The sequence below is a fragment of the Aquarana catesbeiana genome, linkage group LG07 (assembly GCF_042186555.1).
Source record: "Aquarana catesbeiana isolate 2022-GZ linkage group LG07, ASM4218655v1, whole genome shotgun sequence".
Lineage (NCBI taxonomy): Eukaryota > Metazoa > Chordata > Amphibia > Anura > Ranidae > Aquarana > Aquarana catesbeiana.
In genome coordinates, this window is record NC_133330.1 from 28199605 (window position 1) to 28227181 (window position 27577).

Genomic DNA, 27577 nt, shown 5'->3' on the forward strand with positions numbered 1-27577 from the left:
GTCTGATTGTCCACCGCAACATCGCAGACCTGCTATAAGTCACTGATTGCCGCCATTACAAGTATAAAAAATATATATATATATAAAAATTCCATCAATATATCCCATATAACGGTTGCGTAAATCAGCCAATATACAGTGGGGACGGAAAGTATTCAGACCCCCTTACATTTTTCACTCTTTGTTATATTGCAGCCCTTTGCTAAAATCATTTAAGTTCATTTTTTTTCCTCATTAATGTACACACAGCACCCCATATTGTACACACAGCACCCCATATTGCCAGAAAAACACAGAATTGTTGACATCTCAAGGATGATCAGAAGAAATGGACAGCACCTGAGTTAAATATATGAGTGTCACAGCAAAGGGTCTGAATACTTAGGACCATGTGATATTTTTCTTTTTTAATAAATCTGCAAAAAATGTCAACAATTCTGTGTTTTTCTGTCAATATGGGGTGCTGTGTGTACATTAATGAGGAAAAAAAATGAACTTAAATGATTTTAGCAAATGGCTGCAATATAACAAAGAGTGAAAAATTGAAGGGGGTCTGAATACTTTCCGTCCCCACTGTATATAAAATAATCTGCAAAGTGGTTGGAGGGAAGCTTCAGAATGGCAAAGATGTTTTTATTACAAATTATGTGAGCAGATTGCACTTCCTCTTTAAAGTAGCGCAGTGCCACGTTGCAAAAAATGGCCTGGTCATGAAAGGGGGGGGGGGGGGGGGGTAAATCTTTCCAAGGTCAAGTGGTTAATACAAGTTCTTTCATAGCACTTGGACTGCGAGTGTTATTACCGCCGCACCGCGCTGCACCGCGCCTACATACACATTGCCCCTGGAGTTCAGCTTTGAAAATTCCGAACCAATCAAAAACAAGTTGGTGCAGAATTGATGTCATTGTTGTGGTCTCTGGGTAGATGAACCCGGCGATGGATGGACAGGCTGAAATCTGAGTATTGCTCGGCTTGGGAACGGGGAAATCTTTGCAGGAGGCGATGGAGTTAATAAGAAGAGAGAATGTATCTCCTGGCCAAGTTCACTTCTGCCTGCATTATATCAGACCCACAGCCGACAAAGACAGACGGAAAATGCCTCCCGTCTTATCAGAACAGGAGCTAATTATCTCTGTCTCTCTTTTATGGATAATGAATGTAGCATACTCCAGATGTATATTAGGCACCGCTTCAACACTGCAGACGCAGTAATTAGTCCGTTCCGTCTTTTATTGGTTTTGTCACATTTTATTAGATTTGTTCATCTATGGGGATCTTTTTTTATGAGCCTCTGAGCCCGCAAAAATTTAATCTCATGCCCTAAAGAGGTCACGTTTAATAACAGCTGCCCGCTGCTTCGCCACGGTGGAAAAATGTAACACTATATATGGAAAGGAAGGCCCTTTGTAATAAAACGGGGGTCACTCCACTTGTTTAAGGATCACCTGTGCTCCCCCCCCCCCCCCCCCCCCCCACGTCAAGGAACCACAAGTCCCAGCGGGCACTTCTACTCTCTGCAGGTTACCTGTAAAGGTTTTTGCCTTACAGACCAACAGACTTAGTTGAAACAGATATTTCCATTATGAGTATCAGAGTAAAGGGGACTAAATACAAACGCGCGCCACGCTTTTCAGATATTTATTTGTAAAAAAAATTTGGAAAACCATTTATCATTTTCCTTCCACTTCACAATTATGTGCCACTTTGTGTTGGTCTATCACATGAAAGCCCAATAAAATACATTTACGTTTTTGGTTGTAACATGACAAATTGTGGAAAAATTCAAGGGGTATGAATACTTTTTCAAGGCACTGTATATGTCCGTAATGTTGGCCACACACGTATCAATACGATCATACAATCAGCCATTCAGTGCAACTAAACTGATTAAATTGAATAAAAATCTCAAACCAATTGCCCTCCAATAAATCGATTTATTAAGCTGTCAATTGATTCGAACTCTAATGCCGCGTACACACGAGCGGACTTTACAGCATACTTTGCCCTTGCGGACTTTTCGACGGACTTTACGACGGACTTTCCGAATGAACGGACTTGCCTACACACGATCCACCAAAGTCAGACGGATTCGTACGTGATGACGTACGACCGGACTAAAACAAGGAAGTTCAGAGCCAGTAGCCAATAGCTGCCCTAGCGTCGGTTTTTGTCCGTCGGACTAGCATACAGACGAGCGGACTTTTCGACCGGACTCGAGTCCGTCGGATAGATTTGAAACATGTTTCAAATCTAAGTCCGTCAAACTTTTGAGAAAACAAAGTCCGCTGGAGCCCACACACGATCGAATTGTCAGACGAAATCCGGTACGCCGGACCAAGTATGCCGTAAAGTCCGATCGCGTGTACGCGGCATGACAAGTTGATCAGCCATGGCTGAATTTTCTCCGTCTCTTCCGATCAGTCTACGAAATACCGCTCAAGGCTCCAGTAAGCCCTTATCTGCTGTCTGGGCCATGCCTACTGACGTGTTTCGCCCTGCCCATGGGGCTTAGTCATGGAGTCATGGAAATATCTGTGTGTTGGAGAGACGATTATAATTCAGTTTGTTTCATTAATCATTTTTAATGGATCATTTATGTTTGTAAATGATACATCATTTACAATATAAAAGAGAGACAATTCAGTTGCAATACAATAAAATACAAGAGGATTAAAAGGGTCCTGCTCAGAAGAGCTTACAATCTAATAGGGTGGGGCAGGTGGTACAAAAGGTAACCTAAAATACACCCCTTTTTAACAAATGAAACCACCAAGCTCCTCATTCACTCCCTTGTTATCTCTCGCCTTGACTATTGCAACTCCCTTCTCATTGGCCTGCCTCTCCATAGGCTCCTCCCCTCTTCAGTCTATCATGAATGCTGCCAGACTTACCAACCGTTTAGTGTCTGCTACCCCTCTCCGCCAATCCCTCCACTGGCTTCCCATCGCCCAGCGAATTAAATTCAAAATACTAAGTACAGCATACAAAGCCATTCACAACTCTGCCCCGACTTACATCACCAATCTTGTCTCCAAATATCACCCAAACCATCCTCTCCGCTCCTCTCAAGACCTCCTACGCTCAAGCTCTCTCGTCTCCTCCTCCCATGCTCGTCTCCAGGATTTCTCCAGAGCCTCTCCCATCCTCTGGAACTCTCTACCTCCACCTGTCCGCCTATCTCCTACTCTTTCTGCCTTCAGGCGATCCCTGAAAACTCATCTCTTCAGGGATGCCTATCACGCCTCCAACTAATCTTTTACCACTTCCATCAGCTCATTCCCCACAGTTACAACTAGGGATGCACCGAAATTTTGGCCGAAAATGGCCCTTTCGGCTAAAAACACGAAAAAAAGCCGAAAGAGTATTTTTGCCGATACTGGCGCCGAAAATAGGGCGCCTATCAGGGGGGCTTCCTATATTGATGAAGGGGGGTAGAGCCCCTGTCGCCGCCTGTTTGATTACAGCGCCGGGAACATCACAGCCTTCATTTCAATAGCTGTGTGTTCCCCGCTGCACGCCGTCACATACAGCCCCTCCCCCTTGTCCGGGCACCTTGATAGACAGATCACCTGTCCAATCCTGGGACGGGTGATCTGTCTATCAAAGTTCCCTGGACAAGGGGGAGGGGCTGTATGTCACGGCGCGCAGCTGGGAACACACAGCTATTGAAATGAAAGCTGTGATGTTCCCGGCGCTGTAATCAAACAGGCGGCGGCTCTCCTCTCCCTTCACTGGCTGCACTAGCTACACTACTGGGGACACTGGCTAAGCTGCAATGGGGACACTGGCTACACTACTGGGGACACTGGCTGCACTACTGTGGACACTGGCTGCACTACTGGGGACACTGGCTGCACTACTGGGGACACTGGCTACGCTGCAGTGGGGACACTGGCTACACTACTGGGGACACTGGCTGCACTACTGGGGACACTGGCTGCACTACTGGGGACACTGGCTGCACTACTGGGGACACTGGCTACGCTGCAATGGGGACACTGGCTATGCTGCAATGGGGACACTGGCTACGCTGCAATGGGGACACTGGCTGCACTGCTGGGGACACTGGCTGCACTACTGGGGACACTGGCTACACTACTGGGGACACTGGCTGGCTGCATCTGACGGGCACTGGTGAGACTGCATTGATCTCTTGTATCATGTCCGCAGTCTTTGACTCTCTGACCATGTCCCCAGTCTCTGACCATCTTCTGTACCATGTCCCCAGTCTCTGACCATCTCCTGTACCATGTCCCCAGTCTCTGACCATCTCCTGTACCATGTCCCCAGTCTCTGACCATCTCCTGTACCATGTCCCCAGTCTCTGACCATCTCCTGTACCATGTCCACAGTCTCTGACTCTCTTGTACCATGTCCTCAGTCTCTGACCATCTCCTGTACCATGTCCCCAGTCTCTGACCATCTGCTGTAATGTGTCTGCAGTCTCTGACCATCTCCTGTATCATATCTGCAGTCTCTGACCATCTCCTGTACCATGTCCCCAGTCTCTGACCATCTCCTGTAATGTGTCTGCAATCCCTGACAATCTCCTGTATCATGTCCCCAGTCTCTAACCATCTCCTGTACCATGTCCCCAGTCTCTGACCATCTCCTGTGCCATGTCCACAGTCTCTGACCATCTCCTGTGCCATGTCCACAGTCTCTGACCATCTCCTGTGCCATGTCCACAGCCTCTGACCATCTCCTGTGCCATGTCAACAGCCTCTGACCATCTCCTGTACCATGTCCACAGTCTCTGACCATCTCCTGTACCATGTCCTCAGTCTCTAGCCATCTCCTGTACCATGTCTGCAGTCTCTGACCATCTCCTGTACCATGTCCTCAGTCTCTAGCCATCTCCTGTACCATGTCTGCAGTCTCTGACCATCTCCTGTACCATGTCTGCAGTCTCTGACCATCTCCTGTAATGTGTCTGCAGTCTCTGACCATCTCCTGTACCATGTCCCCAGTCTCTGACCATCTCCTGTAATGTGTCTGCAATCACTGACAATCTCCATGCCCCCAGTCTCTGACCATCTCCTGTACCATGTCCCCAGTCTCTGACCATCTCCTGTACCATGTGTCTGCAGTCTCTGACCATCTCCTGTATCATGTCTGCAGTCTCTGACCATCTCCTGTATCATGTCTGCAGTCTCTGACCATCTCCTGTACCATGTCCCCAGTCTCTGACCATCTCCTGTATAAAAATATTTTTTAAAAGCAGTCACTTTCGGTTTCGGTGCTGTTTCGGTATCAATTTTCGTGATCAAGGAAGATTTATTTTCGGTATCGGTTTCAGCACCAAAAACACATTCGGTGCATCCCTAGTTACAACCTTTTGTACCACCTGCCCCACCCTGTTAGATTGTAAGCTCTTCTGCACAGGGCCCTTTTAATCCTTTTATATTTTGTTGTATTGTATCTTTATTGTCTCCCTTTTATAGTGTAAAGTGCTGCGTAAACTGTTGGTGCTATTTTAATGAATGCCCCACCCCTAATTAAGGTACATTCTCTGCCTGCAATAGCTTGCTGGACGCGCAGCAAAAAATAGTGTCTCTGGAATTTTCTGAAGCGTTCTGTTGACTAAATGGGCACACATTCTCCCAGACACACTCTACAACCTTGTAGAAAGTCTTCTTGGAAGAGAGTAAGCTGTCAGTTCCACATAGGGATGGCGACAACTTCATATTAGTGCCCGTGGTTTTGGCATGGATTTGATGTCCAGCTATCTCATATATAAGCATTGTTCCTGTGCTCACAAATTTTGGTACGTGCAAAAGTAGAAACTCCTTGGGGAAGGATTGGGCTAGGTCACATGCTATCTCATGCAGATTTACAGAGTCCAGGGAAGGTAATTATCAGCAAGGAGGGGGCCTTCACTTTGTTTAAAGGTTCTTTTTAATCGCAGAACTTTTATGTCTGATCAGGAAACATCTTTAAAGTCTGATTGCCCTTGACAAGCTGAAGGGATTGTTGGAACCTGTGAAATCTACAAGGGCAGCTTATTAAGAGGACAAAGTGAACATTTACATGTTCAGCGTAGACATTTCTCTCTTGTAATAACAGTCTGGAGCCATTTGACCCTCTTAGCGGAGGCCATTAAAACATCCACTTGAGCAGATGATACGAGGCAGAGAAATGACTCTCTTCAGCATGAAAATAAATGGTCAGAACCTTCCGGGTTAAAGGAAAAAAAAAATCATTCATTCCTTGTCAATTTCTTACTGACTAATCTCTGAAATTGCCTGTAGCAAGCTGAGCCTACCATGGCCTGCCGGCTTGCAGGGGATACTGGGAATTCTGGTTCCTCAATCTCTTGTTGGCTAAAGGGGAGCTCTGATAAGTACTTTTTTCATTTAAACTAAACATTTACCACCAGTGTAATTAAAAAATCAAGGTGTTCTGTTTCAAGGAAAAACTTAGGTGCTTATAGGAGTTTAAATTGCTATATATTTTTTTACTTTTACTGTTCAGAGCTCATCTAAACATTGTTGGTTACGTTTCTGAAGCTGCTAGGTGGCTACATTGCTGATTTTCTGAACTCCTCCTCTTAGATCGTCAGCTTATTTGAGCGAGGTCCTCATCTCCTCTTGTGTAATATTTGTACTGGTTTGTCTGGTAGCCTGTGCTGTTTTATTTAAAGAGAATCAGTAATTTTGCTAATTCTGGGCAATGTGCTAGGTTCTGTTTATAGCCCCCTTGCTCCTCTGAAGCTGTTTTTGGTGACACTAAGTCACCCCTCTCCATTTGTCTTCAGGAGCTCTTTGGGAAATACCATGCCTCCAGGTATGGGTGACAAAGTAACCTCCACCTCTTTCTGCCAGGATGTAGTGCTCGGCCCATAAATGGTCAAGACCCTGAGACTGTCATGCAAGAGATTTGAGCAGATCTTAAACCCTGTGTAACATGGAGCTTACACCGTGGTTAGGTTCTCCCAATAGCCCCCTTGCTCCTCTGATGCTCTTGTTATGGACACTAAGCTGCCCTTCTACATTTGTCTCCAGGAGCCCTTTGGGAAAAACCATGCTTCTAGCTATGGGTGAGGAAGTAACCTCGACCTCCTTCTGCCAGGATGTAGTGCTCGGCCCATGAATGATCGGTCACAACATCCCGAGGCTGTCATGTAAGAGAGGGGAGAAGCTCTTTAACCCTGTGTAACAAGGAGCTTACACGGTGGTTAGGTTTTTTGGATAGCCCTATGGCTCCTCTGATGCTCTCCTTATTGACACTAAGACGCCCTTCTCCTTTTGGTTTCAGGAGCCCTTTGGGAAATACAATGCTTCTAGGTATAGGTGAGGAAGTAGCCTCAACCTCTTTCTGCCACGAAGGGTCAGTCTCAACACCCCAAGACTTTCAATCGATAGAGGGGAGAAGCTCTTTATTTCCTGTGTAACAAGGAGCTAACTCAGTGGTTTGGTTCTCTTGATGACCCCCTTGCTCCTCTGATGCTATCCTTATCGACATTAAGACGCCCTTCTTCTTTTTTCTTCAGGAGTCCTTCTGGAAACACCATGTTTCTGGGTGGGGGAGGGGAGTGGAGTAACCTCCAAATCTTTCTCCCATGATGTAGTGCTCGGCCCATGAGCAGCCAGTCTCAACGCTCCGAGAATGTCATGCAAGAGAGGGGAGGAGCTCTTTTACCCTGTGTAACAAGGAGCTTACACAGTGGTTAGGTTCTCGTAGTAGCTCCCTTGCTTCCCTGATTCTCTTCTTAGCGACACTAAGCCACAATGCCCATTCTTCCCCCTTTACGTTTGTCTACAGGAGCCCTTTGGCAAATACCATGTGCTTCTGCATATGGGGGAGGAAGTTACTTCCACTACCTTCACCCTGGATGCGTGAGTGGCAGATCTCAACACACCAACACTGTCATGTGAGAGAGGGGAGCAGCTCCCTAACCCTGTGTGACATGGAGCTTACACAGAATAGGCCTAGAAGATAAATGGAATGGTGGGGACGGGGTACCTCTTATTATTCATGGGGGTAGGTACAGTAAGCTTTCAAGAGAACCTGTCACTTTACCATACATGATACAGGTTAGCTATCCCCTGTACTGCGGATACCTTCACTGCACTTCCCCACTTCCCTGTTTGCCTGCAAGGAGCCTTGTAAACTACCCGGCACCTCCGATTTTGGGATAACATGTGACTCATGTTCCTCCCATGATGTAGTGCTGGGTGCCAAAACAACCAAACACGAGGCTCCAGTACTGTCACATTGAGGTGGAGGGAGGGTCATTAACATTCTGTAAAATTCAAGAGATTTTAATGGAGCTCCAGAGGTTGAAGGCTGCAGTGGAACATTCCCCGCTACCCCACCTTCCCACTGGCCTGTTTGCAGCAGAATCCTTGTAAACTACCCGGTATCTTCAGGTATGGGATAACATATGATTGGTGTTCCTCCCACAACGTAGTGCTGGGTGCCTGAACAGCCAATCACGAGGCTCCAGTGCCATCACATGGAGGCAGAGGTGGGGTTCATGAGTTTATGAGATGTTGGTGGAGCTCCAGAGGGTGAATACTGCAGTGGAACATCCAATGGAAGGAACAACACGGGTGTACTTCAATTTTTTTAGGAGTTAGCAGGAGCCATGCTATGACAGCTATGACATAACGAAAAGAGGGTGAGCTACCACCTAGCCTCTAAGCTTTTACGTTTCCCCACATGTGTATGACCCCCAATTCATTAAGGGTTGTTCTACTGAACTTGTTCTGGTAATACGCTATGTGCTCAGATTGGGTGCAGACGGTATTTAGGGGAGTTTTACAAGGAAAGCACAACATATTCCCTCAACGCTATATCATTTTCCTTGTATAACGTTTACAGTACTCACCGGATGATGTAATGTTGCTTGTGGTGGCCTAATTAACGTATATCCAATTGTTACCAAACAATAGCCCACAGCAATGTAATTAAAAAGGATAAATATTAGATAACAATACCAGTTAATTAACTAATTCTTGAAGAATTTTTCTTTAACTTTTTCATTAAATGAAACAGTAATTTAATTTTTGTGCTTGACTGTTCATTTTCTTTTCCATTTTCTATTGCTACAGGCATTTTATAATGGCAATATATACCGGCACAATATACATAACCCGTTTGTCTCATCAACCAGCCAATCTTGGCCAGAAAAAGTCACAATTGCTGTATTTGTGGCCAGTGACTGATTGTTCTAGGGAGTCAGCCTGTCTCAGCATTATTTTTTGAATGGAATAATGTACTGTATATTAAGCTTTTTTCAAACAATTAAACATACAAACAATAAAAATAAAAAAATATTAGAACACAGTCCGTCCCTTATACAAGACAGTAGTAATAATCCCAACCATTAACGATGTGCAGTACCATTACAAATCGGGTCTCTATATACTTGCTGTCACTGATTAGTGCATTGATAGGCTGCATCCACAGTGATGTCACTGGTCTCTAGTGATTGGATAGGCTTCACTCTTCATGATTTGATCTCTAGTGATTGGATAGGCTGCAGTCTCAGTGATGTCGCCAATCTCTAGTGAATTGATAGACTACATTCTAAGTAATGTCACTGGTCTTTAGCGATTGGAGAGACTGCATTCTCAGTAATGTTACTGGTTGTTAGTGAGTTGATTGGCAAAATTCTCAGTGATGTCATGGTCTCTGATGATTTAATAGACTACATTCCAATGCCGCGTACACACGGTCGGAATTTCCGACAACAAATGTTCGATGGGAGCTCGTTGTCGGAAATTCCGACCGTGTATAGGCTCCATCGGACATTTTCCGTCGGAATTTCCGACAAACAAAATTTGGGATCTGGATCTCAAATTTTCCGACAACAAAATCCGTTGTCGGAAATTCTGATCGTGTGTGTACACAATTCCGACGCACAAAACTCCACGCATGCTTGGAAGAGCCACACTGGCTATTGAACTTCAATTTTCTCGACTCGTCGTACGCGTTGTACGTCACCGCGTTCTTGACGATCGGAATTTCTGACAACATTTGTGTGACCGTCTGCATGCAAGACAAGTTTGAGCCAACACCTGTCGGAAAAAAAAACATGGATTTTGTTGTTGGAATGTCCGATCGTGTGTACGCGACATAAGCATTACATCATCTCTAGTGAATCGATAGGCTTGTTTCTCAGTGATGTCACTGATCTCTAAAAATTGGATAGGTTACATTCTCAGTGATGTCATCTAGTGAATTGATAGACTACATGTTCAGTGATGTCACAGGTCTCTGGTGATTGGATGGATAAGCTTCATTCTCAGTGATGTCACAGATCTCTAGTGAATTGATGGGCTACATTCTAAGTGATGTCACTGGTCTCTAGTGATTGGATAGGCCGCATTATCAGTGATGTTACTGATTGTTAGTGAATTGACAGGTTATATTCTAAGTGTATCACTCATCCCTAGTGAATGGATAGGCTGCATTCTCAGTGATGTCACCATTCTCTAGTGAATGGATAGGCTGCATTCTCAGTGATGTCACCAGTCTCTAGTGAATGGATAGGATACATTCTCAGTGATGTCACCAGTCTCTAGTGAATGGATAGGCTGCATTCTCAGTGATGTCACCAGTCTCTAGTGAATGGATAGGCTGCATTCTCAGTGATGTCACTATTCTCTAGTGAATGGATAGGCTGCATTCTCAGTGATGTCACCATTATGTGCCTGGTATTTACTTGTAAAAGCCTTCATTGTGTAGACTTCCAAAAGCCATGAGAATGCAGCTGGGTGTTACCATCTTGGATGTGATGTCAGCAGCCCCAGCACTCAAGTGACACTCTATAGTATTCCCCATTTATCACTGACAGGCATGCTTATGATAATCATCTTATATTTATTTATGTAAAATGTTTATCCCAGAAGAAAAAAAAATGTTGCTGTAACTGCAGTGTGAGCTGGAGTTTGGCTTCAATTTGTTAGTGTATCTAAATCTGCTAGTACATCTAACACTCCCCTCCCCCAGACTGACAATGCTGCTTTCCAAAGGTGTCCCCTGGGCTCTTTCATCCAGAGTGGGGGGGGGGGACTCTAATACAGGAGATGTGTTACTTGCCAAATCACCAGGTGAAAACAGTGGGGGAAGGGGCTTAAAAAAAAGAAAAAGAAGGCAGCCACTGCATCTATTGATTGGCAATACATAACAGTTTTGGTTTTAATACTGCTTTAAAGTCACAGTGTTGCCCATAATGGCCATTCAGGATAATGCAGTCTTTTTCTTTGCACTAAAAAAAAAAAAAAAAAAAAAAAAAAAACAGAAGCATTGCATTGTCTGCCATAGGCAACATCTGACTTTCTGAAAGTCCAAGCCAATCTCATTTCTTGACTTTTTTCCATCAGTCCCAGAAATTGGTACAGAAAAATCTTGGTGACAGAATCTGGTAAATCGCACTATGATTTTTCTGTCTTTGTCTCATTTGTTTTCTATCTCCTCTGTAGGTTTGCCACCAAAGAGAGGAGCGGCCTCCTGCTTTACAACGGGCGACTGAATGAAAAGCATGACTTCATTGCGGTGGAGATCCACGACGGGCAAGTGCAGCTGAAATATTCCACAGGTTGGTGCATGGTTCATATACGTGGGATTGCAGGACCTACTTGTATGTCTGCATTCCCAACAATGTCACCAGTCTCTAGTGAATAGATAGGCTGCATTCTCAATGATGTCTCCGGTCTGTAGTGAATGGATAGACTGCATTCTCAGTGATGTCACCGGTCTGTAGTGAATGGATAGGCTGCATTCCCAATGTTATGTCTCCGGTCTGTAGAGAATGGATAGGCTGCATTCCCAATGTTATGTCTCCGGTCTGTAGAGAATGGATAGGCTGCATTCCCAATGTTATGTCTCCGGTCTCTAGTGAATGGATAAGCTGCATTCCCAATGATGTCACCAGTCTGTAGTGAATGGATAGGCTGCATTCCCAATGTTATGTCTCCGGTCTCTAGTGAATGGATAAGCTGCATTCCCAATGATGTCACCAGTCTGTAGTGAATGGATAGGCTGCATTCCCAATGTTATGTCACCAGTCTGTAGTGAATGGATAAGCTGCATTCCCAATGATGTCACCAGTCTGTAGTGAATGGATAGGCTGCATTCCCAATGATGTCACCAGTCTGTAGTAAATGGATAGGCTGCATTCCAAGTAATGTCATTGGTCTTTAGTCAATGGGTAGGCTACATTGTCTTTGATGTCAGTGGTCTCTAGTGAATGGATATGCTACATTCCCTTTGATGTCGCTGCTTACTAGTGAATGGATAGGCTGCAATCTCAGTCGTATCACCAGTCTTTAAATGAATGAGGCTGTATTCTCCAGTGAATGGGTAGGCTGCATTCCCAATGATGTCACCAGTCTCCAGTGAATGGGTAGGCTGCATTCCCAATGATGTCTCCAGTCTCCAGTGAATGGATTGGCTGCATTCTCAATGATGTCACCAGTCTCCAGTGAATGGATTGGCTGCATTCTCAATGATGTCACCAGTCTCCAGTGAATGGATTGGCTGCATTCTCAATGATGTCTCCAGTCTCCAGTGAATGGATTGGCTGCATTCTCAATGATGTCTCCAGTGAATGGATAGGCTTTGTCGCTAGAGAATGAATATGCTGCATTCTCAGTGATGTCACCAGTCTGTAGTGACTGCATAGGCTGCATTCTCAATGATGTCACCAGTCTCCAGTGAATGGATAGGCTGCATTCTCAGTGATGTCATCAGTCTCCAGTGAATGGATAGGCTGCATCTTCAGTGATGTCACCAGTCTCCAGGAAATAGATAGGCTGCATTTCCAATGATGTCTCCAGTCTCTAGTGAATTGATAGGCTGCATTGTCAGTGTCATCACCAGGCTCCAAATGACTCAGGCTGTATTCTAGTGAATGGATGAGTTGCATTGTCAGTGATGTCACCAGTCTCTCCTGAATAGATAGGTTGCATTTTCAGTATTATTTCCAATTGCCAGCCACATCCCATTAAGATATATACAGCTTTTGCTAAATGACACAGTATTACAAGTTTTTCAACCCACACGGCTACATTAATATTTCACGTTACCAATCTGACTTAAAAATATTGAACTCCCTTTAGAAAGCCCACAGTTTCCCATCTGCCGCATCCACCCACTCTGAGGCCTTGACTCAGAAACCTTTCATAAACACGTCAATAAAAGGCACATAATGGCCTATTCCACAGGTCCTCTTTGCATGCCTTGTACGTTAGGCTCCCCATGCTGGAGATTGATGTTTCTTTTAGAGGCAGTAACTGAGGTTGTAAATCTTGTAGCATCCGTCCTCGCTGTGACAGAACAGCCACCGCTGGAGCAGGTTTAGCTTTTTCCCCCCGACCACTAAATTGCGATCGTATCAGCCGCAGGACTGGGTGGTTGTGCATAGGCATTGCTGAGTGCATCATTAGTGGAAACTACCGGAGACTACAAGATAGAAATGGTGCTTTTCTATTAATTGCAACTCATTCCTGCCTTGATGGATGCTGTGCAAATGGGTTTAGCCACCTCAGCTAATGCAGACATCTGTCGTATTATGGATGCGGGTGATAGGGCAATGAGTCTGACATCTTTGTATTCATTTTATGAGCGACCTGGACAGAATTAAGCAAGTTCTCCGTCCGTCTTGGTCTAATGTGTAGGGGGGTGTTAATCATGGCTGAGCATTTTACAGGTTTGATTTGTGTTTTCAAGGTGAATCCAGCACTCTGGTGACCCCTTATGTCCCTGGGGGAGTCAGTGATGGCAAGTGGCACACCGTCCAGCTTCGCTACTACAACAAGGTAGGACATAAAGGCAATATATAGTGGTTTTATTTATTTATTATGGTCAGGACTAAAGAAAATAAAGTATTCACACATATATATATATATATACACACTATATTACCAAAAGTATTGGAGTGCCTGCCTTTGCATGCACACTCTAACTACTTAAAGGGGTTGTTTTACCTTAATACATCTTAAAACACCTGTCAGTGACCGGCCCCCCAGCCCTGCCGTTTTACTAACCTGACCCCTCGAACTTGACCCACGGGGACGCGCTGTCACTCTGCCCCTGCCCAGAGTTCTCGGCGCTTGATTTGATAAATTGATAGCTGCATTCTGTCAATCAAATCAAATGACACGAGCGCAGAGGGGTGGGGGCTGAGTCCTGCATTCGGCCTCTATGGACGCCGAATGCTGGAATCGGGAGCGCGCCCGCAAGGTAACCCCCTCGGGGAAGCGCTTCTGCGAGGGGGTTATCAGATGTGGGGAGGAGCCGCCGGGGGACCCCAGAAGAGCAGGTTCAGGGCCACTCTGCGCAAAACGACCTGCACAGTGGAGGTAAGTATGATATGTTTATTATTTTAAAAAAAATTTACCTTTACAATCTTTAAGGGCCGACCCACATATATATACTGCGGCACAAAATTAGATACCTGTACATGATTCCTCTCTTCGGCTCCAGGGTGCACACGCATTTCGCCGGAGCCCCCCCCCCCCCCCGCTCCTGCTGTGATTGCAAACAGCGGGAGCCAATCAGAGGGTCCGACCGACATTGGGTCCCAAACCCGGCGATCGTTCGGAGAGAGGCAGAGCGGCGGTCTGCCTATGTCAACAAGGTAGATCGCCATTCTGCTAGTAAGAAAGACAGAGGTCTTGGGGTTGATTTGCTAAAGGCAAATAGACTGTGCACCTTGCAAAGTGCAGTTGCACTCTGCATTGCAATTTCTCCAGAGCTTAGTAAATGATATGAAGGTTCGCTTTGTAAAGAATACCCAATCACATGCAAGGAAAATAAAAAAAAAAAAAAAACAATGGCATTTTTGCTTGCACATGATTGGGTGATGGAAAGTCAGCAGAGCTTCTGCTCATTTACTGAGCTCTGGAGCAATGGTAGCATGCAACTGCACTTTGCAAAGTGCAATTTATTTGTCTTTAGTAAATCAACCCCATTGTGTTTCTGCTAAGCAGGAACACGGACTTCTGTCTTTCTTTAGTTAAGCCATCCCCCACACAGTAAGAAAACACTCCCAGCTAACCCTTTGATCACCTCTGATGTTAACCCCTTCCCTGCCAGTGTCATTTATACAGTGACAGTGCATTTTTTTTTAGCACAGATCACTGTATTGGTGTCACTGGTCCCCAAAAAGTGTCGCTTGGTGTCATATTTGTCCGCCGAAATGTCGCAGTCTCGCTAAAAATCACTGATCGCCTCCATTACTAGTAAGAACAATTAAAAAAAAAAGTCCATAAATCTATCCCATAGTTTGTAGACGCTATACTTTTGTACAAACCAATCAATATATGCTTTTTGGCATTTTTTTTCAGGTGCCTGCTTTAGGATATTTTCCCTCAATGTCTGTTCCAACTATCAAATTTTGCATTTTCTCCTATCCTAACTGCTAGACTAGCTGGCGGCCCTTCAGCTGTTGTGGAACTACAAGTCCCATGAGGAATTGCAAGGCTGACAGAGACAAGCATGTCTCCCACAAGCAGAGGCACGGTGGGACTTGTAGTTCTGCAACAGCTGGAAGGCCACCAGTTTGACACCCACTGTAGAGGAACTGAGGGTAAATTGTCCCAACAATCAAAAAAGCCAAATAGTGATTCTTCTTCTACTTTCCCAGGAACAATGTTTTGGCGAGGGTTCCACTTTCATTGCATATTTCTGGTTACTATTTTCTCTTCCTTCCTAGCCAAAAACTGGATCCTCAGGGGTGGCACAGGGGCCATCGAAAGAGAAGGTGGCTGTGTTGGCAGTTGATGACTGCGACGTTTCAGTGGCTCTAAGGTTCAGCAATGAGATTGGGAATTATACATGCGCAGCTGAAGGGGTGCAGTCCAGCTCCAAAAAGTGAGTAGCCTTTCCACACTCTCTTTGCATCAGAAAATAATTTACAATAGTAGAGCAGTCAAGTGACTACAGCATTGCATTCCTATACTTAGGATAGGCTGTCAGAGAGTTAGGTAGGACAAATACAGCTGTTATCATGAGGAGCTCATGGGAAGTGGGATGGATGAGAAAACTGAAGGGAGAGCAAAAATGAGGGATGAGAGAGACGGGAAGGAAAGGTTAAAAGAGAGATAGATAGAAAGGGAAAGGAGAAGGGGGAGGATGAGGAGAAAGACGGAAAGAGAGAGGGAAGAGGAGAAAGTGATGGACGGAATAAGAGGGAGAGGGAAATGGAAAGACTGAACAATGGACTTGGAGAGTAATGGACAGAGGGAGAAGGAAGGGTGATGGATGGAGATAGAGGGGCAGATGGGGAGAGAGAAGGAGAGTGTGATAGATTTTGAGAGAGGGAAGGAGAGAAAGTGATGGACAGAGATGGGGCGTGGGAAGTAGAGAGTGATAGACGGAAAGAGAGAGAGGGAAGAAGAGAGAGTGATGGATGTAGTTAGAGGGAGAGGAAAAGAGTGAGATGATAGATAGAACAAAGGGGATGGAGCGAGAGTGATAGATGGAGGGAGAGGGAAAGAGAGAGAGAGATGGAAAGAGAGAGGGAGAGAGATGAGAGAGTGATGGAAAGAGAGGTAGATGGAAGTGGAGAGAGTGATGGATGGAGTTTAGGGGGAGAGAGAAGGAGAGAGAGTGATAGGTAGTGAGAAAGGGAATGAGCAGTAGTGATAAATGAAGGTAGAAGGAAAGGGTGAGAGTGATGGACAGAGGGAGAAGGAAGGTGACAGAGATAGGGAGAGAGGAGAGAGTGATAGATTTTGAGAGAGGGAAGGAGAGAAAGTGATGGAAAGAGATAGTGGAGAGGAAGGCAGAGGGAGGAAAATGGAAGGAGAGAAAGTAATGGAGGAAGACAAAGGAAAGATAAGGATAGGAAGAGGGAAGGAGAGAGAGTGATAAATAGAAGGAAAGGGAAGGAGGAGAGTGGTAGAGGGAAAGGGAAGGAGCAAGAGTGATAGATGGAGGAAGAAGGAAAGAGAGAGAGAAATGGACGGAAAGAGAAGTAGAGGGAAGTGGAGAGAGTTAGAGGGAGAGGGAAAGAGAGAAAGTGATAGAAGGTAAGGGAGAGAGCAGGAGTGATAGATGGAGGGAGAGGGAAAGAGAGAGAGGTAGAGGGAAGAAGAGAGAGTGATGAATGGAAAGAGAGGTAGAGGGAAGTGGAGAGAGTGATAGAGGGAAAGGGAAGGAGCGAGAGTGATAGATAAAGGGAGAAGGAAAGAGAGTGATGGACAGAGAAAGGGAGAGGTAAGAAGAGAGGGTGATAGATGGAAAGAGGGGTAGAGGAAAGTGGAGAGAGTGATGGATGGAGAGGGAGAGACAGTGATAGAGGCAAAGGGAATGAGCGAGAGTGATTAATGGAGGGAGAGGGAAAGAAAGTGAGAGTGATGGACAGAGAGAGGGAGAGGGAAGAAGAGAGAGTGATGGACAGAGGGAGAAGGAGGTTGAGAGAGTGATGGTTGGAGATAGTGATGGATTTCCAGAGAGAGGAAAGAAAAGAAAGTGATGAACAGAGATAAGGGTAGAGGAAGGAAAAGATAAGGAAAGAAAATAATGGATGGAGAAAGCGGGAGAGATGGGGAGAGGAAAGAAGATAGTGAAGGATGGAACGACAGAGGGAGAGGGAAGTGGAGGGAGTGATGTATGAAGTTAGAGGGAGAGGGGAGTAAAGAGAGAGGAAAGGGGAGAGGAAAGAAAGGATTGAAGGACAAAGGTGTGGGGGAGAGGGTTCAAGAGCGTAGGAGAAAAAGAGAGTGACAGTAGGAAAGAGGAAGATAGGGAGAGGGAGGAGAGAGAGAGGATGGAAAGAAAAGGGGAAGATAGAGAGAGGAGATTAAGACTCAGGATCCAATAGAGAAGGGAAAGAGGGAACTATGTAAATAAATACTGTAGATTAAAAAAACAAAGGAACAAGAGAGAGACTTGAGACTTATTACTTTTTTCCTTTTTTTTACCCCTTATCTCCATCTACCTTAACATCAACTTCTCAGCACACATGTACCGATTAGAACCTACATAGCTTGATTCAGTGCTGTGGTACCATGTTGCCAAGATGGGATGAAATCCTTGGGGGGGGGGATGGCTCCATTGTCTGTGGGATGAAATCATTGGGGATGGGTGACATTTTTTCTATTTCTTTTTCAGATCTCTGGACCTGACCGGCCCTCTGCTGCTCGGCGGAGTCCCCAATCTTCCTGAGAACTTCCCGGTCACACACAGGGAGTTCATCGGCTGCATGAAAGATTTGTATATTGACAGCAGGAAGATTGACCTGGCTTCTTACATCGCAAACAATGGAACTAATGCAGGTAGGACAGGTGCTGTGATTTGATCGTTTGCACTTCATGAATGGAGCCTGAAGGAAAATGGTGTTTACAGAATTGTCTTTCTCTGTACCCCTATTCAATCACTACATGTTTTGGCCCAAAGGGCAATTTCTGTCTGTGTCCCTGTTGCAGATTTTCCCTCACTTCCTGACTGAACAACTGTTGTCACAAGGACAGGAAATGAAGGTGAATCTTTCTAACAGAGCCACAGATAGCAGCAAATACCCAACACTATGCTAACTCACACTATCCAGAACAAGGAAAAGCCACTTTCATCATGTATCTTTGTCATCTTGCCATATTACCAACAAGCAAATGTAGAGAGCACCATACAAGTTATGCTGTTCTTTTTGTCCCCTCTCTATCAGGATGTAACGCCAAGCAATCATATTGTGACTCTAACCCTTGCAAGAATGGGGGGACCTGTTCACTGATCTGGGGGACCTTTACCTGTGATTGTCCCTTGGGGTTTGGAGGCAAGGACTGCAAGATCGGTGAGTACCCCAGAGCGTGATCTCATATTAGCAGAGCTCTTTGTTTGAGAGTGCCAAGCAGGTTCAGATAAAGAAAACCTGTCATACATGTAATAAATACAAGAGGACCTAGCAGTGCTTCTTATACTAGCATTAGAGAGAGAGAGGAGATTTCATTGTGCACTGTGTGCAGATACCAGGAGGATTAGCTACAGGCTTTTTCTGGCCAAATGATATGCTTTAGAGCCAGACACGTTCGCATACATTCCCTTAAAGCTAACTCAGGGCCAATATTTGCTGTCATCTGCCACATTTCCATGCTGTTCACATGTTTTTTTTTTACATTGAACCCCTTCATGAGCTAATTGAAGCCTAGATGTTAGGCCAATTTTTAGTAGCTTCAATATACATTAATTAACTTGAAAATATGACAACCTGGACTACTATTTTTGTATTATTGTTATAAATATGTGTTTTCTCAATAAAAATCTTTATTGGGAAAAAAAAATAAAAATTTACTTGAAAATAACACTATCATAAATGATCTCTATTTTTTTATCAAGTTTTTTCAAAGTTTTTATTATTTTTTTAGACACTAATCCTTTCTATCATTGTACTTCTTTCTGTGTACACAGCAGGTGCACTGAGAGCGAGGGAGAAAGAGAGAGGCACCGTGTCACCTGCAGGCCTGAATGTGATCACTGTGATTGGCTGTCACAGTAATCACATGATTAACCACTTCTGGACCACCAACCGCAGTTTTACTCCAGCAGGGCAACTCTGTTGCGCTGGATCACCTACATGTACACGTGCATTTAACTTCTTTGGTCGACCATGGCGAGGCCTGTTCTGAGTGGAACCCGTCCTGTTAAACCTGCTGTATGGTCTTGGCCACCATGCTGCAGCCCAGTTTCAGGGTCTTGGCAATCTTCTTATAGCCTAGGCCATTTTTATGTAGGGTAACAATTCTTTTTTTCAGATCCTCAGAGAGTTCTTTGCCATGAGGTGCCATGTTGAACTTCCAGTGACCAGTATGAGAGAGTGAGAGCGATAACACCAAATTTAACACACCTGCTCCCCATTCACACCTGAGACCTTATAACACTAATGCATAGACAGAGTAGAGGCTCCCATCATCTCATATAGAGCATGGTGGTCCCATCCCTTTTGATAGAAATGGAAATAATTACCCCCTTTATGTTGGGACTTTAAATGGACCACCGACTCAAAAATAATGTGTAAAACGTTATTTAATATGATAGATTAAAATACAAAAGATAACGTATATGATAAGGATGCACTACATATGCTACATGAAACAAATCAACCATAATATGTAAAATAGCATACAAAGTGAATGCCCAAAAGCCCGACGCGTTTCCGGTATAAGGTGTTCCAATACCTTCCTCAGGGTTTCAGAGAGTTTAACATTCAAAATAAATTCCAGTATGGTGATTCAATATTAAAGGTGAGCATTAGGGACCAGTGAGTCCATACTGGCACTGCGCGCTTTGCCACCGTAGATATCATAGATATTATAGATATTAAGTGCGTTCTCCGGGTGTATAACACTTGCCCAATCTATCAGGACGTGCTCATAATATTTACTTCCGTTAGGTGGAACAGAACAACTGGTTACAAATATTGCTGTTGGGCTAAATAGCCCAGGTAACAATGTCCCAGCGATCCACCTCTCGTGAGACAAGTAGGTCCGTCAAGTGTGGGGTGTGGAGTCACGGGATAAATGCCTGGCAATCACCATACTGGAATTTATTTTGAATGTTAAACTCTCTGAACCCCTGGCTCCTGAGGAAGGTATTGGAACACCTTATACCGGAAACGCGTCGGGATTTTGGGCATTCACTTTGTATGCTATTTTACATATTATGGTTGATTTGTTTCATGTAGCATATGTAGTGCATCCTTATCATATACGTTATCTTTTGTATTTTAATCTATCATATTAAATAACGTTTTACACATTATTTTTGAGTCGGTGGTCCATTTAAAGTCCCAACATAAAGGGGGTAATTATTTCCATTTCTTATAACACTAATGAGTTACATGACACTGGGGAGGGAAAATGTCTAATTGTGCCCAATTTGGACATTTTCACTTAGGGGTGTACTCACCTTTGTTGCCAGCGGTTTAGACATTAATGGCTGTGTGTTGAGTTATTTCGAGGGGACAGCAGATATACACTGTTATACAAGCTGTACACTCACTACTTTACATTGTAGCAAAGTGTCATTTCTTCAGTGTTGTCACATGAAAAGATAGAAGAAAATATTTACAAAAAATGTGAGGGGTGTACTCACTTTTGTGAGATACTGTATATAATAATAAATAATAGAAACCCTGCTTTGAGGCCTCGGCGCTAACTACACCATATGAGGTTTCTGTTTAACCCCCCCACCCCCACCCCCATAGTAGTTATGTGCCTACCAGTCTGTGCCATCTTCTTGGTGTGTACATGTCCGTCATGTTCTCCTATATGACTTCCACCACAATGTAGGATATACTTACCTTGGATGCTACAACCATAATGCCACGTACACACGGTCCGATGGGAAATGTTTGATGTGAGCTTGTTGTCGGACCGTGTGTATGCTCCATCGAACATTTGCTGTCGGACTTTCCGCCAACAAATGTTTCTTAGCAGGTTCTCAGATTTTCCGCCAACAAAACTTGTTGTCGGAAAGTCCGATCGTGTGTACACAATTCCGTCGCACAAAAGCTCACGCATGCTCTGAATCAAGCAGAAGGAGCCGCACTGGCTGTTGAACTTCCTTTTTCTCGGCTCATTGTACGCTTTGTACGTCACCGCGTTCCCATGTTCGTAATTGTCGGCCAACATTTGTGTGACCGTGTGTATGCAAGACAAGTTTCAGCCAACGACCTTCGAACAAAAGTTTTGTTGTCAGAAAATCCGATCATGTGTACGCGGCATAAGTCTTTAGACATTGTGTGTTATTGTGAAAGAACTTGGCCTTTTGCTTTAATTATATCTTTTAACCCCTTGTTTGCACAGGCTTAACCTGTTTGCGCCAAGCAAACGCAAATATGTGGCCTCTCGGGCAGCCGAGGCCTTGGCACCGAGTGGCTGCATATTTGCGTGCAATAGTGCCAACAGTGCTGTGCCGAGAGCGCACGCCCTGTGCGCTACCGTCACAGTGACCGGCGACTCGCGGAAAGCTTCCGATCGCTGCTTGTTATCGGGAGTTTTCCAATCATGTGACCGCCGTAACAGCTAATATATGGCCATAAAATGGCCATATAGCAAACCCCCTAAAGGGCTGGTTACTGCCAGCACCAAGGGGTTGATCTATTACTGTTGAAGGTTATCATTGAAAACAGACTATCATGTCATACTACATAAAAAATAATACAAAATAAAAAAAAACCCCAAGGATGATTAAGTTCTTTAGATCCGCGCTATAGTCGAATGACGGCTACAGCGTGGACCTACTTTGCCGGGAGTACGTCAACAGACGTCCTCCCGTGCCCGAGCAGCCTGCACGCCCCCTGCAGGACGCGCGCTCTGTGATCAGCGAGTCTATGAAACTCGGATGATCACAGATCGGAGTAAGGGGTCGATCCTGACCCTTACCACGTGATCAGCTGTCAGCCAATGACAGCTGATCATGTGATGTAAACAGAGCCGGTAATCGGCTATTTTTTCTCCTCGCGCTGGCAGCGTGAAGAGAAAAAAAAAAGCCGATCACCGGCGGCTCTCAGAGGGACATCGGTCCCGATCAAGGAGAGCTGCTGCCAGCTCATCTGTGCCCACCTGTGCCACCTGCCAGTGCACAACAGTGCCGCCTACCAGTGCCCACAGTGCCACCCATCAGTGCCTTATCAAGATTGCTGCCCATCAGTGTCACCTACCAGTGCCCATCAGTGCCATTTATCAGTGTTACCTATCAGTAACACCTATCAGTGCCACCCATCAGGGCCCATCAGTGCCATCTTATCAGTGGCTATCAGTGCCGCCTTATCTCTGCCCATTAGTACCGCCTTATCTGTCCCCATCAGTGCCGCCTTATCTGTGCCTATCAGTGCCCACCAGTACCGCCTCATCAGCGCATATCAATGAAGGAGAAAAATTACCTGTTTGCAAAATTTTATAACAAACTATGAAACATGATTTTTTTTTTCCTTAATTTTCCATCTTCTTTTTTTGTTTGTTTAGCAAAAAATAAAAACCCCAGCTGTGATTAAATACCACCAAAAGAAAGCTCTATTTGTGTGGAAAAAAAATGATAAAAATGTCATTTGGGTTCAGTGTTGTATGACCGCGCAATTGTCATTCAAAGTTCGACAGCGCTGAAGATTGGTCTGGGCAGGAGGGGGGTTTAAGTGCCCAGTAAGCAAGAGGTTAAAAACCACCAAAAGAAAGCTCTATGTGTGAAAATAAAAATATGTAAATGTAATTTGGGTACAGCGTTGCATGACCGTGCAATTGCCAGTTAAAGTAGTGCAGTGCCAAATAGCAAAACATGCCCTGGTCATGAAGGGGGTAAAACCTTCAAGTGGTTAAGGACTACGCTGATTGGTTCCCGAATGTTAGTTTGACACCTGCAGCTGTTAATGACAGTGTGTTGTCAATACTAGAGCGTGCACAGCTGTGCTTTCCTAGTTCTCACCTGCAATGTTGATTAACATCCCCACAGCATGGTGTATTGTGTCTGAGAACATTAATATACAGATTACTGGTGTGTAGTGAGGTTAGCGCCCCTCTGGGATATTGTGGGTGGAATTGAAGCACGGTACACATTTGCGTCTATACACAGTGCTCCAGGCTAGTTTTCCAGTGCTACTAAATATTACAGCTGTCGCCAGGTTTTTGAGGTTTACATCTTGTTTAGGAATGTACCCTACCCGATGAAAGTACCTACCCGCTAAATTAGACCGATTTCTGAGCGGTTTGCTCATTTTCCACACCTTGAAACTAAAAAAAAAATATAACCTTGTAACTGCAATTATAAACCAAAGACTGAATGTGTCAGTTATATTTGTTAAATATTCGTTAATTAATAATTAAAACCTCATTATTCTTCAATCTAGGATAGCTAAGCATGGCTTGTACTGTCTTGTACAAAATAAGCGTGAGAGGAAACTGCTGCCCTCTAGAGGATAGAAAGAGAAACTGCATGTTAACATCACGCTGGCTTAAAGAGGAGCTGCAGGCTACTTCAGAAAAAAAAAAAATACTGTAGCTGCTGACTTTTAACAGTAGGACACTTACCTGCCCGCGAATCCAGTGGTGTCTTCACCTGAGCCAAACGGCTCTCGTGTGCTGCCGCCACCATCTTGGGTAGTGGAAATCAGCAGTGAAGCCTTCTGTCTTCGCAGCTGGTTCCCTACTGCACATGCACGAAGTGCGCTGCGCTGTGTGAATGGCCTGGCGGGGGGGGGGGAGGGGGCGGCGAACTTCTGGATTAAATTGCCATGGGGAGTCAGCTGGAAGTGGGAGCAGGTACCCATCAAAATTAGGTACCCATTCCCCCCCACCCGAAAGGTGTCAAATGTGGCAGTGGAGGGGGGGGGGGAGACAAATAAGTGCGCTTGCCCTTTTGGGTGGAGCCCTACTTTAAAGGGATTTTACACCCTCAGTTTTTTAAGTATTTTCAGAAGTGGATTTAATCACTTGTTCGGTATGCAGCTTCTTTATCTTTTAATTTTTGCCTATGTTCCAGTCTAAACTGGTGCCAAGACCATTGCCCCAGATTTCCTGTTTTAGGGTGGTTCCTTTCTCCTGCAGCATTCTATGGAGTCACCCTTGTATACAAGGACTAGAGTTGTGCCTTCCTACGCTGTGTGCATCAAAAGAAGCACACACCCCTCTAGCATAGGTTGGCAAGGCACTCCCCTGCTCCTTGTTCCCCACCCTTCTCCAAGTTAGCAAACTGGCTTGAGACTGCACTGTCCACTCTTAACACTCTCCTGTGAAGACCAGAAGTTTAGGGAAGCAGTGCTGAGAGAGCAGGAGCCAGCAGCATTGAAAGTTGTAAACTGCAAGTGCTGAGTAAGACGTTTAACAAATAGTTTTCTGAGGAATGTTTTATTTTATTGTGCTCATTGTGTTAAACCAAAAAAGACACTGAGGGTTTAATGCTACTTTAGGTCTGTTGAGAGCTTAGATAGGAAGAGAACCCGTGAGGATGGCGATGTGGCAGTGGGCATACCTGAAACTGTCCTGATATTATCTTCCTGTAATTGTCTGCCCAGCAAACCCCTGACTGGGAATGAGAGCGGCATGGATAACCCAATCTGTGCTTTGCTGCTCCTTTCTTGTCCAGTCATAGGTAGGCCTAAACTCTTAAGCCTCATACACACCATCGGACTTTCCGACGGGAAATATGTGATGTCAGGCTGTTGGCGGAAAATCCGACCGTGTGTACGCTCCATCGGACAATTGTCAGATTTTCCGCGGACAAATGTTGGATGGCAGTTTTTTAAATTTTCCACAGACAAATGTCTGTTGTCGGATTTTCCGAGCGTGTGTACACAAGTCCGTCGGACAAAAGTCCAAAGTACAAACACGCATGCTCGGAAGCAAGGGCGAGCCAGAAGCGGTCGGTCTTGTAAACTAGCGTTCGTAATGAAGAATTCACATTCGCGACGCGGTAAATTATGAAATCTCCAAATGCAGCGCACAATTCTCTTCTTCTTTAATGGGATAATAATGAAGCTGCTTTGCTGGTGATACTGATGGAGTTATTGCAAACACATTTTCAAAGGCTTTTTTTTTCTAGTGATATCAAGAATAATATTATTATGTTTTTTTTTTTATTATTTGGGCAAGTTACCACAACACCATTATCCTGTAGTTTACTAACTATGTTGGTGTCCCTTGTTGTATTTTATAAAATATAACTTCCTACTCCCAAACTGTCATTTGAAGTAAAACACATAGCCAAGTATTATTCTACACAATTTTTTTATTGTGCATTAAAAAAAGAAAACAAATAAAATTAGACATGATATCTGCCAATAGAACTTAACCAAAAAGTGCATTCTATGCATCCAAAAATATAGAAAATATACCAAATCAAATCATTATTATTCAACCAAAAAATAATGTCAAAGCAATAACTCCAAGGCCAATAATAAATAACACGTTATCTCCTCCGATTCCGCAACATGTCTGGTTGACGAACGGCCGTTCAGAAACTAACTGAAAAGCGTGAAATGAAAAGTGCAAAATGAAAAGCGCAAATCAACACTCACCAAACTTCTGCTAACACGAAATTAGCAGAAGAGCCCAAAGGGTGGCGCTAAAGAGCTGAAAAACCACGTAGTACGTCACTACGTTCATATTTGTTGGCCGACAATTCCTTGCCGTGTGTATGCAAGACAAGTTTGGGCCAACGCCCTTCAGACAAAAGTCCACGGTTTTGTTGGCCAACAATCCGATCGTGTGTACGAGGCTTTAATTGCCGATTGATCCAGGGAATCCAGAACTTGGCTGTGTTATCTGATCGCAAAACTGGCTGAACAGACTATAGCAGTTCACATATATTAATTCATTTTATGTCACTTTTTTTTTCTTCAGCAATGCACCACCCCTTTCATTTTAACAGTAGTGGAGTCCTATCCTGGGACTTTAAGAATGAGGTGAAGATTTCCATTCCTTGGTTCCTGGGGCTGGCGTTCCGGACTCGAAACTCAGACGGGGTGTTGCTGCAAGCACATGCGGGACAGTATACCACCATCATGTGCCAGGCAAGTGTACACTCTCTTATCACATACATACGTCCTATAGATGTGACTTTTGATATCTTTTATTAACAAACATTTTTTTTATTGGGGATAGAAAATGGTCTTCAAGAATCATAACCTGGTAAAAACAGCACAACATACAATGTCCAGTATAAAAAGGAATGAAGGGGGAACAACAGTACAACAGTTAACCTCTTGTTGATCACATATACACTCACCGGCCACTTTATTAGGTACACGTTGCTACCGTAGTACCGGGTTGGACCCCCTTTTGCCTTCCTTCTTGGTGGCATAGATACAACAAGGTGTTGGAGACGTTCCTCAGAGATTTTGGTCCATAGTGACATGATAACATGCAGTTGCTGCAGATTTGTCGGCTGCACATCCATGATGCCGATCTCCACCACATCCCAAAGGTGCTCTATTGGATGAGATGTGGTGAGTGTGGAGACCATTGGAGTACAGGGACCTCATTGTCCAGTGGTGAGATGATTGGAGCTTTGTGACATGGTGCATTATCCTGCTGGAAGGAGCCATCAGAAGATGGGGACACTGTAGTCATAAAGGGATGGACATGGTCAGCAGCAATACTACAGTTTAAACAATGCTCAATTGGTCCTAAGAGGCCAAATGTGCCAAGAAAATATCCCCCCCACCATTACACCACCACCAGTCTGAACCGGTGATACAAGGCAGGATGGATCCATGCTTTCATGTTGTTTACACCAATTTCTGACCCGACCATCTGAATGTCGCAGCTGAAATCGAGAGGCATCGTTTTTCCAATCTTCTATTGTCCAATTTTGGTGATCCTGTGCGAATTGTAGCCTCAGTTTCCTGTTCTTAGCTGACAGGAGTGGCACCCGTGGTGATATTCTGCTGCTGTAGCCCATCTGCTTCAAGGTTCGATGTGTTGTGCATTCAGAGATGGTATTCTGCATACCTTGGATGTAACGAGAGGTGATTGGAGTTACTGTTGCCTTTCTACCATCTCAAACCAGTCTGTCCATTCTCCTCTGACCTCTGACATCAACAAGGCATTTTCCTCCACATAACCACCGCTCACTGGATATTTTCTCTTTTTCGAACTATTCTCTGTAAACCCGAGAGATGGTTGTGTGTGAAAAT

General features: G+C 44.6%; 1 protein-coding gene across 1 annotated transcript in view; it reads left to right on the forward strand.

Annotated features, from left to right (window-relative positions):
- Positions 1-27577, forward strand: part of CELSR3 (cadherin EGF LAG seven-pass G-type receptor 3) — a 263963-nt gene that overhangs the window by 158908 nt on the left and 77478 nt on the right. The window contains exons 4-9 of the mRNA XM_073591845.1: positions 11433-11548; positions 13681-13769; positions 15668-15825; positions 18070-18233; positions 18620-18745; positions 26283-26452. Of these exons, the coding sequence (XP_073447946.1) occupies positions 11433-11548; positions 13681-13769; positions 15668-15825; positions 18070-18233; positions 18620-18745; positions 26283-26452 (823 nt within the window). The remainder of the gene's footprint in view (positions 1-11432; positions 11549-13680; positions 13770-15667; positions 15826-18069; positions 18234-18619; positions 18746-26282; positions 26453-27577) is intronic.